At 37.6% G+C, this 21,273-nt stretch overlaps 1 protein-coding gene across 2 annotated transcripts in view; it reads left to right on the top strand.

The window, feature by feature from the left end:
- SCFD2 (sec1 family domain containing 2) overlaps positions 1 to 21,273 on the top strand; it is a 514,139-nt gene that overhangs the window by 98,049 nt on the left and 394,817 nt on the right. For both annotated transcript variants that reach the window (XM_055111552.2, XM_003806459.5), the window contains one exon: positions 17,395 to 17,570. In XM_055111552.2, coding sequence (XP_054967527.1) covers positions 17,395 to 17,570 — 176 coding nt within the window. The remainder of the gene's footprint in view (positions 1 to 17,394; positions 17,571 to 21,273) is intronic.

A 21,273-nucleotide genomic window follows, 5' to 3' on the forward strand; every position in this document is an offset into this window, starting at 1 on the left:
CTCTTTGTAGCAATTGTGAATGGGAGTTAATTTATGATTTGGCTTTCTGCTTGTCTGTTGTTGGTGTAAAGGAATGCTTGTGATTTTTGATTTGCATATGTTAAGGTAGCCTTACATGCCAGGTATAAATTTCACTTTTTCATGATGTATAATCCTTATGATGTATTGTTAAATTTGTATGCTAGTATTTTGTTGAGGATTTTTACATCAATGTGCATCAGAAATATTGACCTGCAGTTCTCTTTCCTTGCAGTGTATTTGTCTAGTTTAGATATTGAGGAGATACTGGCCTTATAAAATATGTTGGGAAGTATTCCCTTTAGCTCTAATTTTTTTGTATGGGCTTAAGAGGTATTGGTAATAATTCTTCCTTGACTTGTAGAATTCAGCCATGAAGCCGTCTGGTTCTGGGCTTTTCTTTGTTGGAAGGTTTTACATTTTGTTTCAGTCTCTTTATTTGTTATTGGTCTGTTCAAACTTTAATTGCTTATTATTCAATTTTACTATGTTACATTTCTTAAGAAATTTATCAGTTTTCTCTAGGTTATCCAACTTGTTGGCATAAAATTGTTCATAATAGTACCTTATGATTCCTTCAGTTTCTGAAGTGTCTGTAGTAATGTCTCTACTTTCATTTCTGATTTTATTTATTTTTGTCTTCTCTTTTTTTCTGAGTTAATCTAGCTAGGCATTTGTCAACTTTATTTATTTTTCCATCTTTTTTAAAATTATTTTTTCCATGGTTTTTCTGTTCTGTATTTATTTGTATTCTGGTCTTTATTATATTCTTGTTTCTGCTAACTTTGGATTTAGTTTGTTCTTTAACTGGTTACTCGAGGTATAATGTTAGGCTATTTATTTGGGATCTTCTTTTTAATATAGGTATTTATTGCTATAAACTCTCCTGTTAGAACTGCTATTGCTTCACCTATAGGGTAAGATACATTTTGTTTCCATTGTTGTTTGTCTCAAGATATTTTTAAATTTTTCTTTTGATTTCTTTCTTAACCCATGTTTGTTCAGGAGCATGTTGTGTAATTTTCATATATTTGTGATTTTTTTTGCAATACTTCTCCTATTACTGATTTCTGGTTTCTCACCACTTTGGTTAGAATCAATACTTGATATGACTGTGATCTTCTTAAGTTTGTTAAGACCTATACTGTGGCCTCACATATAGTGTATCTTGGAGAATGTTTTATGTGTGCTAAAGAATATTATTCTGTTGCTGTTAGATGGAAAGTTCTATATAAATGTGTTAGGTCCATTTGATCTAAAGAGTGGTTCAAGTCTAGTATTTCCTTATTAATTTTTGATGTGGTTGACTTACCCATTGTTCAAATGGGGGTATTGAACTCTTATTATTGTATTGCTATCTATTTATTCTTCATGACTGTTAATATTTGTTTTATACATTTAGGTGCTCCAATGTTGGGTGCGTATATATTTACAATTGTTATGTCCTCTTGATGAATTGACCTCTTTAACATTAAATATTAACCTTTGTCTCTTGTAACAGTTTTTGACTTGAAGTCTATTTTATCTAAGTACAGCTACCCCTGCTTTTTTTGTTGTTGTTGTTACTTTTTACAGGAATTATCTTCTTCTTTCTCTTTGCTTTCAGCCTAAGTGTGTCCTTAAAGCTAAAATGGGTCTTTTGTGGGCAGCATAGAGTTTGATCTTGTTGTTGTTGTTTTCCATTCAGCCACTCTATATCTTCTGATTGGTGACTTTAATCCATTTATATTTAAGATTATTATTGATAGGCAAGTGTTTACTATTGCCATTTTGTTAATTGTTTTCTGGTTGTTTTTAGATCATTTTTTCCTCTCTTCTCTTATTGTTTGCTTCTGTGATTTAGTAGTTTTCTTTAGTACTAAGCCTTGATTCCTTTTCTTTTTCTCATTTGTGTATCTGCCATAGTTTTCTGCTCTGTGGTTATCTTTTATCTTGAGGCTTACACAAAACATCTTGCTGTCATAATAAGACCATTTTTTTTGTTGTTGTTGTTTGTTTGTTTTTGAGACTGAGTTTCACTCTTGTTGCCCAGGCTGGAGTGCAATGGTGCCATCTCGGCTCACTGCAGCCTCTGTCTCCCAGGTTCAAGCTATTCTCCTGCCTCAGCCTCCCGAGTAGCTGGGATTACAGGCACCTGCCACCATGCCTGGCTAAGTTTTTGTATTTTTAGTAGATACGGGGTTTCACCATGTTGGTCAGGCTGGTCTCAAACTCCTGATCTCAGGGGATCCACCTGCCTCGGCCTCCCAAAGTGCTGGGATTACAGGCATGAGCCACCATGCCCAGTCAGACCATTTGTTTTAACTTGATAACGGTTTAACTTTGGTCACATAAAAGTAGTCTGGACTTTTACTCCCTATCCCCCACAATTTATATTTTTGATGTCAGAATTTGCATCTTTTAATATTGTGTATTTCTTAACAAGTTGGTGTAACTATTTTTGTTTTTGAATATTTTGACTTTTAACTTTCATAGTAGAAGTTTGAAATATTTACACACCACCATTATAGTAATGGTGTATTTTGAATTTGAATTATTTACCTCTACCAGTGAGTTTTATACTTTGGTATGTTTTTATGAGAGTAATTATCCTTTCATTTCCAGCTGAAGAACTTTCCTAAGCATTTCTTGTGAGGCTGGTTTAGTAATGATGAATTCCCTCAGCTTTTGCTTATCTGGGGAAAATATTATTTCTCCTTCATTCCTGAAGGAAAGCTTTGCTGGGTGTAGTATTCTTCGCTAACGGTTTTGTTTTGTTTTTTTCATATTTTTCCTTTCAGCACTTTGAATATATCATCCCATTATCTCCTTGCCTGCAAAGTTTCTGTTTAGAAATTCGCTGGTAATCTGATGGGGATTCCCTTGTATGTCACTTGATTCTTTTCTTTTGCTCCTTTTACAATTGTTTTTCTTTTTGTAGTGTGCCTTGTTTAGGTCCTTTTTAGATTGAACCTTTTTGGGGACTTTATAGTTTCATGGACCTAGATGTCCCTATCTTTCCTAAGACTTGAGAAGTTTTCAGTAATTATTTCATCAAATAAGCTTCTATGCCTTTCTCCATTCCTTATCCTTCTGGAATTACCATAATGAGAATATTTATATGGTTAATGCTACTCTATAAGTCCCACAGGCTTTCTAAACTCTTTTTCAATATTTTTTCTTTTGTTTCCTCTGATGGATTTATTTCAAAAGAACTGTCTTCAAGTTCACAGATTCTTTCTTCTGCTTGATCTGGTCTGCTGTTGAAACTCTCAATTATTTCTTTAATTTTTTTATAGTTTATTATTATTATTTTAGAGACAGGGTCTTGCTGTGTTGCCCAGGCTGGCCTGGAACTCCTGGGCTCAAGCAGCCCTCCTGCCTTGGCCTCCCAAAGTGGTGGGATTACAGGCATGACCTACCTTTCCCAGCCCAATTATATTTTTTTAATTCATTGAATTCTGCAGCTCCAAGATTTCTGTTTGGTCCTTTTTTATGATTTTTATCTCTTTGTTGAATTTCTAATTCAGATCATGAATTATTTTCTGGTTTAATTCAATTGTCTATTTGTATTCTCTTTTATCTTGCTAAGTCTCTCTAAGATTACTATTTTGAATTTCTTTTTAGGCAATTCATAAATTTCCATTTTTTTGGAGTCAATTATTGGAGAACAATTGTTTTCCTTTGGTGGCGTCATGTTTACTTGCTTTTTAAATGTTTTAGTGTCACTGTGGTGATGTCTGTGTATCTGGTAGAATGGTTGTCTCTTCCCAATTTATAGAGTGGCTTTTGTAGGGAAAGACTTTCACCTGCAGGTGAGTTTTAGGGTGTAACTTGTGCAGGGTGCATTGACTCTGGTTCTGGGCGGGTACAGACTCTCTGTGTAGCTTCTTCAGCTGTGATCAATGTCAGTGATGATTATAGGTGTGTCAGTGGCCTAGGCTGCAGGAGTTTTTGGCAACAGTGGTGGCACTGTAGGTTAGGGTTCCCAGTGGTAAGGGTAGGGTTTTTCTATTCTCTTTTTCCCCACAGTTGGGAGACTTAGCTGAGCGTATCCTTCTTGGTGCCAGGTCTGACATGGTCCACAGGCAGTGATAGTGATGCTGTGTTCTAGGGCACAGGTGATTGGAGTGGCTGTGGAGCTGGGGTTCAGAACTCAGTGTTTTGCTGAACTACTGTGACACCTGTGATGTGGGCACATGTTCACTAACTGAAGCACAGGTAGATGAAACTGTCCCACAAAGTTGGGGACTGTGAGTGTGAGGCACTCCCTAGTAGCTTAGACCCGGGGACAGGTTTATGTCTGTGACTCTGGTCCTAGGGGTCAGGGCACAGAGCTGTCATGGCACCAGGGGAGAAGGGGTGTTCTAGAAGGTCAGGCCCTGGGGAGCAGAGCACAGCTGAAATTTGGATTCCAGAGCCAACAGGGCACAGTAACTTCCCAGGCACTAGGAGAGAGGATGCCACATAGTGGTGACTCTGGACTCTGGGATGCTGGGACATGGTAGTGACATCGGCTCTGTGAGGCCAAGTGCAGTAGCACCAAGGGCCCAGGAATGGGGGTACACAACTGTAGCTTTGTTTCAGGGTGCAGGGAGAAGGGCAACAATGACTCAACTTCCCAGAGAGGCAGGGTACCTCAACAGCTCAGACTCCAAAGGGCTTGTCTGCATCCAGGGAGGCAGGGTGCTGTGACTGGCCCAGAGTGGGGTGCCACAGCTCAGCCAAAGCTCTGTTTCCCTTGGAACAGGGTACCACATTATCTCAGGTGCCTGGGGGCATAGCTGCTCTGCTGGGCCAGGGCCCTGGTTTCCTTTATTAACTAGGGAGCATGGGGTATATAGCTGCTGTGCTGTGCAGGAGCTCCAGGTCCTTGGGGAGTGAGGTACTGGGAGACGGTGCAGCTCTACTGGGACCAGGTTCTAGGTCCCAGAGGCTGGTATGCTGGGGGGCCCTGTGGTTTCTCTGAAGTCTGGATTCAGGTCCTTGGGGGTTAGAACATATACCTACTCTGCTGGGCTAGGGCTTTGTGTCCCTGAGGAGCTGGGTGCTACATCAGCTTAGGCACCAGGGTGCATGGCTGCTCCACTAGGCTGAAGCTCAGATTTCTGGGGGTCAAGGCACCAGATTGGCTCAGGTGCCAGGAGTGCAGGTATTCCCCTGGGCTAAGCTCTTAGTAGCCTGGGAATGGGGCACCATACAGCAGCAGCTGGGATCCAGGAGATGGAGTGCCCCTTAGGGAGCTTTACCTCAGTGGGGTGCAAGCTTCAGTGGTTTGGCTAGGGAATGGTCTGCCTCTGTGTACGTGAATGTGGTGCAACAATGGCAGAGCCTCAGGGATGATGGGATGCAGTGGCTACTCTTCCCCCAGAGAAGGGTACACTCTAGCAGAGGCTCTAGTTTCAAGATGGTGCTGTGCAAAGCAGCTTGGGCCACGGGGTTGTGGGGAGGTGGTGGGTGGTGGGACAGAATGTGAGTTCCTTTTCTGAAGTAGTACAGCCATGTGAACTCTAGGCAGCTCCCTAACTGGGCTCATGACCTGTGAGGACTGCAATGTTCTCTGGTAGCAAAGATTGCAGATATCTGCAGTGGTGATGGGGGCTGCTGGAGGCCTCCAGCTTACCCTTTCCCCTCAAGAAGAAGTCCATTCTGGTTCTGAGCAGATCCTGACTAGGGGAATGGGAAGGTGTTTCTTTATGTGACATCCTCTGAGTTTTTGTGCCCCACATGGTTTCCACCACTCCCTTGCTGTACTGTACTTCAGCGCTCTCCTTTAGTCATTCTGCTTGAAATTTAGTTGTTTTTTATTGTTTTGGTTCTTTTTTGTTGGGGAGATGAACATGAGGCAACTCTAGTCAGCCATCTTTCTTATCAGTCTTCTTAAATTTTCTCAATATAAGGGATCCTCAACATGATAATATGGCTAGCAGTTTTTAAATCCTGAGAGAATGATATGGGGAGAAGGCCCATGACTGTAGGTGGGAATTTATTTAGAGGCACCCTTAAGAGCAGAAATTCCTTTACAAGTCAGAGTGGATCCACCAAGAAAATGGTTTCCCTGGCAGCCTGGTAATTTGCCCCTGGATAACAGAGGTAATCTACGTATTATCTGCCATGTTATCTGCTGAGTTTATAAATGTTGAGGTAGTGTTTAAGTTAGCCTCAAGAAGGCTGCATTTCCAAAGAAAGCTAAACTATAAATGTTTCTGATGGTTTTATGTTTCACTGTTTTGTATAACTTCGGAGAGAGCTGTTTATTTTCTGTTCGTGACTCCGGATCCTGCAGCAGTTACACCTTATTCCATGGTAGCCTTGAAATAGATCTTTCAGCAGATTTCTGAATTTTAAACCCATTTGAATTGATTCATGTAATTAAAGTGCTCTTTTCACATTAGTTTCTTATTCTACCTTTGTAATGCTGTAGAGCTAAAAAAATTGTGTAACCAGAAACCTATACTACTTAAAGGATGTCCCAGAAAACCTTCAGTATTTATGGTGCTATAAAAATGGACATCAATTCCCAGCTGGGCTTTATCCAACTTTCACTATATGGTTGGCTGTATATATAGTCCTCCAAATCCCTGTGGGAGATGTATAATTTCATCCCACTTCCCCCTTTAATAAATTGTTTCAGTATCTAATAGTCTTTATGAGCAGGATATTTTTTTCTTATGGCTGACTTAAATATGCATGTTAACCATATTTCTCTCTCATTTAAACCCCATTGAGGTAAGAAGTAGGCAGTTATTATTTCTCTTCTATTTATTTATCTGTTGAACGCATTGTACAAATAGTGATAGTAATAAAGTCAAGTTTCCCAGAGAAAAATACACATCTGTCCATTCTACATGAGACATATTATTTTATGTCAGAACCTAGACAATATTTCAAAAGTGATACTAGCACAAGCTTATGGAAAATTCAAATGACAACATATATAAAATAAAAAAATGAATGTACACTTCCTCTCTTCCCTGACCCCACCATCCTGTTCTTCAAAGTAACCTTTTTTCTTAAATTGTTGTCTTGCCTTTCCAACTTTTTTCTATATAATAAGGTAAGAAAGTAAGTAGATAAACAAATAAACAAACAATAAGAAAAATGAAAGTGCATATTAATAGTATGGTAATGTGGCAATGTGGTTTCTGTTGATTTTTTTTTTTTTACTCATTAGACTTTTGGCTACCCAGCATAAAATACCATGAAAGAAACTTATCAATCATACATTACATTATGCATGTAATGCTTCATTACATGCATTTTTTTTTTTTTTTGAGATGGAGTCTTGCTCTGTCGCCCAGGCTGGAGTACAGTGGCACGATCTCGGCTCACTGCAAGCTCCACCTCCCAGGTTCATGCCATTCTCCTGCCTCAGCCTCCCGAGTAGCTGGGACTACAGGCGCCCGCCACCACGCCTGGCTAATTTTTTTGTATTTTTAGTAGAGACGGGGGTTTCACTGTGTTAACCAGGATGGTCTCGATCTCCTGACCTTGTGATCCGCCCGGCCTCCCAAAGTGCTGGGATTACACGCGTGAGACACTGTACCTGGCCTACATGCATATTTTAAAATTATGTTAAGTTACGGTAAAGCAAATGTAACTGGACAACATGGTGAAACCCTGTCTCTACTAAAAGAAAAAAAATACAAAAATTAGCCAGGTGTGGTGGTGGGCGCCTGTAATCCCAGCTTCTTGGGAGGCTGAGCCATGAGAATCACTTGAACCTGGGAGGCAGAGGTTGCAGTGAGCTGAGATTACACCATTGCACTCCAGCCTGGGTTACACACTGAGACTCTACCATAAAAACAGAAAACAAAAAACAAATGTAAAATGTGTGAGGATATTGGTACAACCATGGAAAACTGACAGTATCAAGTAAAACTAGTACTCACCCATCCAATAGTTCCAAACCTGTGTATATATCCAATAGAAGCAAATGATTATGTCCACTGAAAGGCATGTCTTAGAATGTTCATAGCATCAGTATTTATGATGGCCCCAGCCGATAAAACCTAAATATGTTTTAACAGTAGAATTGATAAAGAAACTGTTATGGTAATATAGAGCAGTAAAACACAGAAACAACAAAAAATGAGATTTTGGAACAAAAGAAGCCAGACAAGAAAAAATGCACATGTAGGATTCCATTTATATTAAGTTTAAAACTAGACAAAAAATGGTCTGTTGTGTTTACCTTTAGGAGGAGACCATCGACTGGGTAAGTATACAAGGGAGTCTTCTAAAGTGCTTGACATGTTTTATACCTTGCTCTGGTTGGTGAGTACATGGATATATACATACGTAAAAATTATTTGAACCGTATATTTAAGATTCATGTGCTTTATGTAGGTTATACTCCTCACTATCCACCTCTATTATCCCTGAGGCTTCTGAGGCTGGAGTTGCTCATGGGCAGGTAGCTCCTTCTGTGCTCAGAGCCTTTTCACATATTCCAAGAAAAGCCTCTTATCGAGGTGGGAGTTGATTTGTATTGTTTGCTTTCCTGCATAAATTAGTACTCATCCATCGCTCTTTCACTGTCTAGAAATTTATACTTCATTAAATTTAAAAAACCACACATGATGATAGTTTTACTATATTAAAAAACAGAGTTCAATTATTGCTGAATTTACTTGAATATTATCATTTCTGTTGTTTTTTTTATTTCCTGGTATAGCTAAGTACAGTTACGTCTTTTAGCTGGAAATTTTGTTCAGCTGAAATTCTATTATGTATAGATACATAAAATCTTTTTTATTTGGGTATGGGGTTTCTTTTTAGGCTAATAAAAATGTTTTGAAATTATACCACACTGATGGTTGTACAACTCTGTGAATATACCAAAAACCACTGAATTGTATACTTTAAGGGGGGAATTTTATAGTATGTAAGTTCTATCTCAATAAAGCTGTTTTAAAAAGGGCCCTCGGATATTAAAGATATCATTATAAAAATAAAATAGCCAAAAACTTCAGACAATAGTTTAAAGATAAATTAAGAAAATCTCCTAAAATGTAGGAACAAAGGAGAGAGAATATAGAAAGAAGTGTAGAAGATCAGAGAAAAGGCAAACATACAGAAGCAATCTAGAAGGCCCATGAACTATTAGTAGTTTCAAAAGACAGAGAGCAATTAGCATGAAAGAATGTGAAACTTTCCCAAAAGACAGAAGAAAACTGTATTCAAATTAAATAGGCTTACAGAGAAGCAAGTAGAAAGAATTAACCTCATAACAAACCTGCACCTCTACCCCTGAACCTACAATAGAAGTTTGAAAAAGCTCTAAATTAGACACAATCACTGTGAATCTTCAAAGTACAGGAGAATAGAATTGTTATACAGTTTATGATGTTGTAAACGCTATTTACTGATTTTGAACTTTTAGAATCAAACTACAGAAAAAGCACATAATAGTTTAGTAATACCATAATTTACTATGGTTATGGAATAAAATAGAAATGCTATCAATCTTGACTAGGTAAAAATACAAATACTGATGATTTAAAAGATGAAAGAGGGAAAGAAGAAATAAAGAGAAGGACAAGGGACTTAATATCCTCTACTAAGAACATGGACAGCTATAAGATATTGCTTAGCTGCAGAACAAAAAAGAAAGCTAAAATATATAATGCAAGTTCCAGAAATAACCAACAGGTGAGGGGAAAAGGTGTTGCAATCTTTTGTTTGCTTATAGACTATTTCGGTGATCTTCCTGAGTGCATTTCTATCCCTTTTTATTACTTTTTATCATTCTGATGCATCTCCTGAGGAGCCCATATAAACACATGTGCTCAGGGTAGCCTCTTGAGTCTTTTGCACATTATTTATGAAACTCATAAGCCATCTGGCATACTCAAGATTCTGTTTCTCTTGTGTCAACTGTTGAATTAACATTTGAGGATTTCTTTCATGGTGCTGTCTACTAACCAATAGTTTAATCTTAGTAAAATTGCCACCCCTGTCTATATATCAGTTATGGGTATTTTTTCTATGATATATATGCATTTCTGAAAAACTTGGGTTTTGCATCACATACTAGGAGTCAGGGCTCATGGTATCAGCAGGAGCCCATTCAAAAATCTATGCAACCTTGTAATTGGAGCACTTACAAAAACATTAACACTCTTGATAAAAATATTAGCACAGTTAAAAAGGCAGGCTAAATTTCTATAAATCAATGTTACAGCATATATAGAACTTTTTGTGAGCAAAAGAGTTTACAGTAGCTTGTTGGAAGGTATAAGAGGAGTTGAGGTTGTTTAGTTAGGAAGTCAAAAGCAAAATGCAATGGAGATCAGGTTGAATCAAACAGGAAGCACTTCCAAAACAGGGCGCACGGCTGCAGAGCCAAGAGGAAAAGCAAGGATGAATGGATGCTTCATAGGGTACTCAATTCCTCTTGTAGCTTGATGTGTTCAGTTGTGCTCATTTACTTTGTGTTTAGCTGCTGTCTTTGATAGCACAAAATGTTAAAATAATGGGGAAAAAATCTCAAAAAAACAGATGTGACTTTTGAATAATATTGACATAATTCCTGTTTGCCAGTTGTGTATGAACTAATAAACCAGAGTTTTAGCAGAATATATTATATTTAAATATTCTAATATACATTGCCTTTATTATATTAGAAAATCATTGAAAAGGAGAAAAATGAAATGCTGACATTAGATTTCTAAGAATGCAAGTCTTAAAACATATACATCTGTTTATTCAAATTCTACACACTGGATTTTCATTCATCTTTGCAGAATTGAATGAATAAAAAACATGCAATGACGATATGACTGTTTCTTATATCAAGGGTTTTACAATTTTTTATTTGCTAAATATGCCATTCTAGACAAAATTGCTTTCTTTCTTTTTTTTTTTTCCAGACAGAGTTTCCCTCTGTCACCCAGGCTGGAGTGCAATGGGGCAATCTCAGCTCACTGCAACCTCTGTCTCCTGGGCTCAGGTAATTCTTGTGTCTCAGCCTCCTGAGTAGCTAGGATTACAGGCATATGATACTATGCCTGGCTAATTTTTGTACTTTCAGTAGAGATGGGGTTTCGCCATGTTGGCCAGGCTTGTCCCAAACTCCTGGCCTCAAGTGATCTGCCTGCCTCAGCCTCCCAAAGTGCTGGGATTACAGGCGTGAGCCACCGTGCCTGGCCTCTAGATAAAATTTCTTATGATGGTTGCTCTTTCCCATCATAACAGTTTTGCCATTAAATCAAATCTGACAGAATGGTTATGATAGAATAATCTTTAAAAGTGCCAGTAAAGAATTATACATGTGTAAATATTTTAAGTATATTTTACCAGCCAGAAAACAGATTGAGAAAGCTATAATTTGTCAAGTATATGCAGTAATTGGAAGAATAGCTTCTGATGTGGTTAGGCTTTGTGTCCTCACCCAAATCTCATGTTGAATTGTAATCCCCATAATCCCCAGGGAGAGACCAGGTGGAGGTAATTGTATCATGGGGGCAGTTTCCCTGATGCTGTACTGGTGATAGTGAGTTCTCACAAGACATGATGGTTTTATAAGGGGCTGTTGCCTCTTTGCTACTCATTTTTCTCTCTCCTCCCACCTTGTGAAGATAGGCATGTTTGCTTCCCCTTCTGCCATGATTGTAAGTTTCCTGAGCCCTCCTCAGTCATGCAGAACTGTGAGGCCATTAAACCTCTTTCCTTTTTAAATTGTCCAGTCTCGGGTATTTCTTTATATAACAGTGTGAGAATGGACTAATACAGCTTCTTAATGCATTGGAATTCAGTTGAATTCAATATCATAAGAATCACAAACTATGTTGACATAATATTAAATCCTTTTGTTTTCTAAATCTGTAACCTTTTACCCAAGAGATAAATTTATATTTTAATAACAGTTTTGAAAATGTATAGAATTGATGTTTGATGAAGTTTTGTGTTTTTCTCTTAGCTAAATTGAAACCAGAAGCCTGTTTCTCTTTCTTAAAAGTGAAATAAGGGCCAGGTATGGTGGCTCACACCTGTAATCCCAGTACTTTGGGAGGTGGGAGGATTGCTTGAGGCCAGCAGTTTGATACCAACCTGGGCAACATAATAAGACCTTGTCTCTACAAAGAAAAATAAGAAGAAAGAAAAATAAAGCCTAACTGAAAATCAAATTTTAAAAAGTTGCTATATATTTATGCAGTCTTAATATGAAATAACCTTTGTTTTATGGCTTTTAAAATGTGCTGTAAAGCCTGGTGGGTTGACATTTTTAAATAACCATGTAAATCTGTCTGTCAAGGGTTTTGTTTGTTTGCTTGTTTTTGTAAGGTGAAGTATGAATAAATATTCTGTCCATTACTTTTTCAACACTTGTCTAGTTGCTTGCTGTTTTAGTTTATATAAACTAAGAAATTTTACTTCAGTGGTTAGTCTTACTGCAGCATTTTTGATGGTCAATTAGTTGATTTCCATTTGTTTTTGGTAAGGTTATGGTTAAATTTAAAAATTTTAAAAATGTCACTGGCCTTTTTTTTTTTTTTTTAGAGCATCTGTGTGAATTACTTTTTAACTTAAATTCCAGTTAGCCTCTTAGGGATTTTTAGGAAAAAAAAATCTGCTGTCGTGATTTATACCTAACGAAGGATTACTGGCATGAGTGTGTAAAAAACGACATACAAAGGGGAATAGAACAGAGTAGAGAAGGGGAATAACTACTAAATCCGCAAGGAACACAAGGTAGTGTGGTGTTGATATTTTCTGTTAGGAGATATACCCATTTGTTCCTTTAGATCATATGCCTTATATGAGAAGGTGACGTTACATAAATATGGTAGCTGAGTCTGGGTCTCAGCTAGGAAATGCTGATTGGATAAAAAATTTGACTTTTTTTTTTTTTTTTTTTTTTGAGATGGAGTCTCACTCTGTCGCCCAGGCTGGAGTGCAGTGGCACGATCTCGGCCACTTCCCAGGTTCAAGTGATTCTCCTGCCTCAGCTGCCTGAGTAGCTGGGACTATAGGTGAGCACTACCATGCCCAGCTAATTTTTCTCTTTCTTTTTTCTTTTTTTTTTTTTTTAAGATGGAGTCTCGCTCTGCCTCCCAGGCTGGAATGCAGTGGTGCAATCTTGGCTTACTGCAACCTCCACCTCCCGGGTTCAAGTGATTCTCCTGCCTCAGCCTCCTGAGTAGCTGGAACTACAGGTGCCCACCACCACTCCCGGCTAATTTTTGAATTTTTAGTAGAGACAGGGTTTCACCTTGTTGGTCAGGCTGGTCTCCAACTCTGGACCTTGAGTGATCCACCCACCTCGGCCTCCAAAAGTGCTGGGATTACAGGCGTGAGCCACTGCGCCTGGCGAGGACTGTTTTTTTTGTTGTTGTTGTTGTTTTTGAGACGGAGTCTCGTTCTGTCCCTGGGCTAGAGTGCAGTGGCTGGATCTCCGCTTACTGCAAGCTCCGCCTCCCGGGTTCACGCCATTCTCCTGCCTCAGCCTCCCGAGTAGCTGGGACTACAGGCGCCCACCACCAAGCCCAACTAATTTTTTTGTATTTTTAGTAGGGACGGGGTTTCACCGTGTTAGCCAGGATGGTCTCGGTCTCCTGACCTCGTTATCTGCCCGCCTCGGCCTCCCAAAGAGCTGCGATTACAGGCGTGAGCCACCGCGCCGAGCCTGGACTGTTTTTTAATCAAAGACACTTTTATCTTTAAAATGAACATACGGTTATTACAATAGAAATCTGAGCAGATCCTCTGATGGCTTCCTCTGGTGATTCCCGTTTCCTGGAGTCTCTCTAAAACATAGTTATAGAAGAAATGAATTGTATATATTTTGAATCTATTTAATTCCTCTTCTTTCAGTTGAGGAGATGGGGTTGGAGAGGTAGGCAGTTTTCATATCATGTAGAGCCTTTCACACCTTCAAGACATTTTGTATTTTTCTTTGGCAGTACTTACCACTATCATGATTAAGTAATTATTTGTATGATCATTAAATGAATGTTTGTCTTGATAGACTGAGTTCTATGTGTTTAGGAGCCACACTGCCATCACCTGCAGTACAGTGTTTATATAAATAAATGGAGCTCATGGCAATCTTAAGTTTTGAAACCATTTTGTGTGAAAATTTGTTCTTACATATTTAATATAATAGGTGTCAGAGAATATCATTTCTTAAAAATGTTAATCATTTGCACAAAAGGTCCCCATCCCTTTAGAGAGAATGACACGTAAGAGGCTGAATTAATTAGGAGATCATCAAGGAGTTGTTTTCTTTATTTGTTGGCTACAAGCATAGGGGTTTTTGTCTGGATTTGTTCACAGGTTTATTCCTAGAAACAGGAATAGTGCCTGTTACAGAAATATATGTTGAATCAATGAATCAATAAAAGTGAATGACACTCACAACTCAGTAATAAGAAAACAAACAACCTAATTAAAAAATGAGCAAAAGATTTGACCAGACACTTCACCAAAACAGATATAGGATGGCAAAAGACACACATGAAAAGGTGGTTAACATCATTAGTCATTAGGAAAATGAAATTTTAAACCACAATGAGATACTGCTACACATCTGTTAGAATCATTAAAATAAAAATAGCTGACAAAACCAAGTGTTGATGAAGTTGTAAGGCAACTAAAACTCTCATATGTTGCTGGTGGTACAGCCCACTTTGGAAATCAGTTTGCCAATTTCTTATAAAATTAAACATGTGCTTAAACTAAATACTGCATGTTCTCACTTATAAGTGGGAGCTAAATGATGGGAACACATGGACACTAAGAGGGGAACAGCTGATATTGGAGCTTACTTGAGGGTGGAGGGTGGGAGGAAGGAGAGGATCAGAAAAAATAACTATTGGGTACTAGGCATAGTACCTCGGTGACAAAACATTCTGTACCACAAATCCCCATGACACGAGTTTACCTATATAACAAACCAGTACATGTACCTCTGAACCTAAAATAAAAATAAAAAAAAATAACTAAATGAAACTATAAATGTATATGTGGGTCAGTACCAAGAAGTAAACCACAAACCCCTAAGTATCTGATTTCCACTCAAGTCTTTTAAACTTGTTTTATGTTGCTGAGTAGCAGAGGTCTTTTATTTTCCACTTTTTAACGTACCTAAAAAGCATGAACCCTGCATTTCAATGGACTGTATTGTACGCTTTTTTGCTATAAAACTTTTTCATCAAACACAATTACATTGTTCAATTTTGTTGTAAACTTAACATAAGATGCACTGTTGATATGCTTTCTGATATGTTTGATAAGAGTGATAAAATAAAGCTTAAGAATTAAAAAAAAATTAAAAGTAAGCATATACTTAACATCTGACCTAGAAACCGGCTCCTAGAAATTTGCCTAAAGGAAAATGAAACATATGTATACACACACACACACACACACACACAAAGACCTGTACACAGATGTTTGTGAAGGCTTTATTCATAATTTCTAAAAAATTGAAAGCAATCCAAATACTCATTAACTAGTGAATAGATAAATAAATGGCTAAATAAACTATGATACATCCACACAATGAAATATCACTCAGCAAGAAAAAAGAGCAAACTACTAATACAAGCAGCAACGTGGATGAATCTCAGATACATTATGGTTCAGTGAAAGAAGCCAGACTAAAATGGCTACATACTATGTGATTCCATTTATGTGACACTCTAGAAAGACAAAACTGTGAGATGGAAATCAGATAAACACAGATAAGGGTTCATCAACCAACAGGGCTGGAACTGGGGAAAGTGAATGGACTACCAAGAAGGGGAGCTGTTTGGAATGATGGGAATGTTCTGTATTTTGACTGTGACAGTGGTTATCCAACCATATCCATTTGTCAAAATTCATAGAACTGTACACTAGAAAAGGCTGAATTTTACTGTATGTAGAAAATACCTTAATAAACCTGATAAAGAAACAAAGTATTAATGAGGTTTTTTTCTATGAGTACTTGAGCAAGCAGATTGTTAGCTTGCTGCTTTGAGAATCAGGAACAAACCCATGCTTTACCAAGGGACCAAAGAAACTCATGAGACTCACCCTCCTACTTATTCCCACTGTTCTTTTTCTTTAAATGCTTACCCTGATAAACTGGTAATGAAGAACTTAAACATTCTTTATCTCTTCAAAAAAATTAATGAAAAGATAGAAAGATATGTTGTAGGCTTTTGAGTTTCATGTGGCAAGGTCTTTACTTTTAGCAAAAACCATTTATTAAGTGATATCTGCCCTTTAGCACTGGGTAAGACATTACTTTCTTAGCACGTCAGGCAGGACTAATAGATGCAGCACAAGCCTCATTTGCTACCTCAAGGAGTTGCCATGAGAATCAGTAAAGGGTGTGTTTGTGTAAGCAATGTGTAAATTGCTAAATAAATGCAGGTGGTTTCATTGCCAAATACTTAACAAGCAAATAACTTGGATTTCAGTTTATAACAAGTTTATAACAAGCAAATAAACTTGGATTTCAGTATCAAAGAACAACCCACAAACATGGCATGGGTGAAACATATAGGAATGAATTACTTGGCTTACATCTATGCTTGGCCCCATTGCCTTTTTGCCTGGTGGGGAGAATCCGATGTCCAAGAGCTTTGCGCATAGCATGGAGGAATGGCAGGAATGAAATTTTACAGACTGGAGAGTGGGAGGAGACTCGGTGGAAAGACAGCTATTGGCAAAACTTGGAGTTAGGGGCTCTGAAGGAGTGAATCCTCAACAGTTTGTGTGTTTGTAGATGTACAAGTGTTTGTATAGTCTCTATGCTTTTATGAGGTAGGCTTTCTTGTTCTAAGTGTAGGTGACCATTGTAGCAAATGTGCTGTTCCCCACACCAACCCTTTCTTCTGATAACTCCTCTTCCAGTGGTTTTGCACTGTAGTTCTTGATACATTTTTGTTCCATGTAACTGCTTTTATCTCACGAATATTGTCATGAACTCACTGATATCAATGGTAAAGTTTTAGATGAGAAATAATCTATTTCTCATCTTCTTTTATGTACATACACACACAATTAGAAATCTTATCTTTTTCCCTCTTAGACTGCTATGTCATATGTCATAAAGAGGTACTCCAAGTTGAGCTCAACAAATATTTATTTGTGTGACTTTATTTGAAAACTTATTTACAGAGTATTACATAATGATAAAATGAATTCTACTGGCAACATGACCTTGGCCAGATCCCTTAATTAGCATCCCTGTTTCCTTACTTGCAAAATGCAGGTATTAATAATAGGACCAATTTTGCTCTTGTCACTATATAGTTGTAAGAATCACAATAGCTTAGGAAAGCTTGCAGTCAGCTCTGAAGTTCTGCCCAAATACAAGACAGTGGTATTATTAATGGAATCCTTCTCATTATTTGTACTATTCCCAGAAGGGGGTACACTGATAAATTCTTATGTTTCCAGGGAGAGTCACACCGGGACAGCTCATGTCCTATATTCAGCTCTTCAAGAACAACCTCAAAGCTCTAATGAATCATTGTGGCCTCCTCCAGCTTGGACTGGCCACAGCTCAAACGTTGAAACACCCACAGACTGCCAAGTGGGACAACTTTCTGGCTTTTGAAAGGCTCCTTCTTCAGGTATGTTGCTATGGGAACCTCGTGGGATCTTAATAATTAATGTTTTGACTTCCAGAGAAAAACCTTGACATTTATTATAGCCTTAGTAATAAATCATATTGTTGACATGTGCCCTGCTTCATATTCTCTAAGTGCCGCCTAGTTAAAATTCAAGTAGAAACTTTTTTTCACACCTGTTTAAAAAAAAATTTTGACAGTAACATCTTTGGCTTCTCATTTAATACCAAGGATGTTTTTTGAGCATTGGACTAACCTCTGGACACTTCTTTCAATTTTATGCCATTTGGACCTTTCTTGCTCTTCATGGCATCTTTATTTGATCCTTGCTACTTTTTCTGTAACATATTATCGCTATTTACATTTCTTCTGACATTACCTAGTTTCTAGTCCTTAAGCAACATATAGCATGTGTCTTAAAATGGCGTTTAGTAAAAAATGAAGGAAGTGATCTCCATTTGTAGTGTTGATACAGATATTTATACATGGGATAGGAACTTTTCATGACTGATGAAATATTTTCATGGGAAACTTTTAAAAAAATATGTAGTATGTGTTTTTTAAAATTATGAAGTATTTTTAAAAATTATACAGTACTTTAAAAAGGACAGAGGATTGTGAAGCATAAATGTACATAAAATGGCAAGTATCTGTAAACTTTCCACATAGACTCAATATGATTTATCATTATTTTCATATTTATCATGGATCCTTTTTCATTAAAGAAATAAAACTAGAGATAAAGTTGAAGCATTTTTGATACTATATAACCATCTCTAATCTGATTTTCCTTTTTCTTTCCCTAGAGATAATTACAAGCTCAATTCACTGTTTTTATATTTTTATTAGATGTTTGCTTTCTCATAAATAATATAGAGCATTTATGCTATGGGTTTTAATTTTACATAAGTGATATTATACTATAAATATCCCTAAATAGCTTGCTTTTTTCTCTCAAGGTTCTATTTTTTTTTAATTATACTTTAAGTTTTAGGGTACATGTGCACAATGTGCAGGTTAGTTACATATGTATACATGTGCCACGTTGATGTGCTGCACCCATTAACTCACATCATTTAACATTAGGTATATCTCCTAATGCTATCCATCTCCCCTTCCCCCCACCCCACAACAGGCCCTGGTATGTGATGTTCCCCTTCCTGTGTCCATGTATTCTCATTTTTCAATTCCCACCTATGAGTGAGAACATGCGGTGTTTGGTTTTTTGTCCTTGCGATAGTTTGCTGAGAATGATGGTTTCCAGCTTCATCCATGTCCTTACAAAGGACACGAGCTCATCCTTTTTTATGGCTGCATAGTATTCCATGGTGTGTATGTGCCACATTTTCTTAATCCAGTCTATCATTGTTGGACATGTGGGTTGGTTCCAAGTCTTTGCTATTGTGAATAGTGCTGCAATAAACATACGTGTGCATGTGTCTTTATAGCAGCATGATTTCTAATCCTTTGGGTATATACCCAGTAATGGGATGGCTGGGTCAAATGGTATTTCTAGTTCTAGATCCCTGAGGAATCGCCACACCAACTTCCACAATGGTTGAACTAGTTTACAGTGCCAACAGTGTAAAAGTGTTCCTATTTCTCCACATCCTTTCCAGCACCTGTTGTTTCCTGACTTTTTAATGATCACCATTCTAACTGGTGTGAGATGGTATCTCATTGTGGTTTTGATTTGCATTTCTCCGATGGCCAGTGATGATGACCATTTTTTCATGTGTCTTTTGGCTGCATAAATGTCTTCTTTTGAGAAGTGTCTGTTCATATCCTTTGCCCACTTTTTGATGAGGTTGTTTGTTTTTTTCTTGTAAATGTGTTTGAGTTCATTGTAGATTCTGGATATTAGCCATTTGTCAGATGAGTAGATTGCAAAAATTTTCTCCCATTCTGTAGGTTGCCTGTTCACTCTGATGGTAGTTTCTTTTGCTGTGCAGAAGCTCTTTAGTTTAATGAGATCCCATTTGTCAATTTTGGCTTTTGTTGCCATTGCGTTTGGTGTTTTAGACATGAAGTCTCAAGGTTCTATTTTTAAGATAATCCAAAGTGATGGGCTGGGTGCAGTGGCTCACACTTGTAATCCCAGCACTTTGGGAGGCCGAGGTGGGCGGATCACTTGAGGTTAGGAGTTGGAGACCAGCCTGGCCAACATGGCAAAATCTTGTCTCTACTGAAAATACAAAAATTAGCTGGGTGTGGTGGCGGTCCTCTGTAGTCCCAGCTACTCGGGAGGCTGAGGCAGGAGAATTTCCTGAACCTGGGAGGCAGAGGTTGCAGTGAGCTGAGATTGTGCCACTGCACTTCAGCCTGGGTGACAGAGGGAGACTCCATCTCAAAAATAAATAAATAAATAAATAAATAAATAAATAAAGTGATGTATGTAGGTCTAGCTCATTCCTTTAAACCACATCATAAATATACAATTTATTTATGCAATCTATACTGATGTTTAGTTAGGCTGTTGCATTTGTGCTGTGTGTGTGTGTGCATGTGTGTGTGTTGTATGCGTGTATGTATGTGAGATTAGGAAAAATTATGCAGTGAATACCCTGGAATATGTCTCCTGTTATATATTGTTAGTTTACCAGACATTGCCAAAAATATTGAAGCAGGTAAGGCTCAAGGCTGTGTCCTCTTCAGGATGTCAGTGAGCTGCCTTCATTATCCCAGAATGTCTAAAGTGTCACAAACATATATCAAGAGGCAGAAAAAGGAGCTTATTTCTTCATTATGTATTTTTTCTATCAAGGCAAAAAGAAAAAAAAACTTTCTGAATCCTTAATGATGGCTTATGAGCCTTACCTCAAAATATCTTGTTTTGTGAGATGATAATTTTTGTTGTTTATGGTGGTTGATTTTCTGTTATTTGGAGCCAAAATACACTCATCTTTTTCCCGTTAATATGTAATATACTAAGATCCCAAATAAAAGTGTTTTTTTCCCCCAGTTTTTAGTTTGTTCTAGTTGTCAGTTTATCCATCAGTGTTTTTAAATCCATATGTTCAGTTTTATGCTTTTACTCATGGGTATTTTAAGGATTTTAATGCCATTATGAATTCAGTTTTTAAAATTCAGTTTTCCAGGTGTTTATTGTTGGCATGTAGGAATATCTTGACTCGTGAATAGTGATCATGGATCCAACACCTTGCATTTTGTAATGATATTTGTTTTCTTATTTCTGGTTGTTATTCATTGATTGTCCTGGGCCTTCTGTGTGGGCAAGAATATTATCTGTGAATAAAGTCAGTTTTGTTTCTTCATTTCCACACTTGATACCAAGTGTCTTTCATAGTGCATTGACCAGGCATACTTGCCCTTTTTCAGTAAGAGTCATGCTAACAGGCATCTTCATCTTATTCCTGACTTGAAGGAAAATGTTCCCAAATGTTGCCTTTAAGTATTATGTTTGCTGAGGTTTTGTTTTGTTTTTAATCAGACTAAGGAAGTTTCTTCCTAATCCTAGTTTGCTGTATTTTTTTTTTTAGTGATGCATTAGTGTTGCATTTTGTTTAATGCAGATTATTATTTTTTAAAATGATGAGTTTTTCTTCCTTAATCTGTTAATGTGGTGAATTGGGTTTATAACTTTTTTAATGCTAAATAATCTTCATTGCATTCCTGGGACAAATTCAACTTGTTCCCACACACACATATACTCATACACATGTAAACATATGCACACACACACATA

This window comes from Pan paniscus, chromosome 3 (genome assembly GCF_029289425.2).
Source record: "Pan paniscus chromosome 3, NHGRI_mPanPan1-v2.0_pri, whole genome shotgun sequence".
Taxonomy (NCBI): Eukaryota; Metazoa; Chordata; class Mammalia; order Primates; family Hominidae; genus Pan; species Pan paniscus.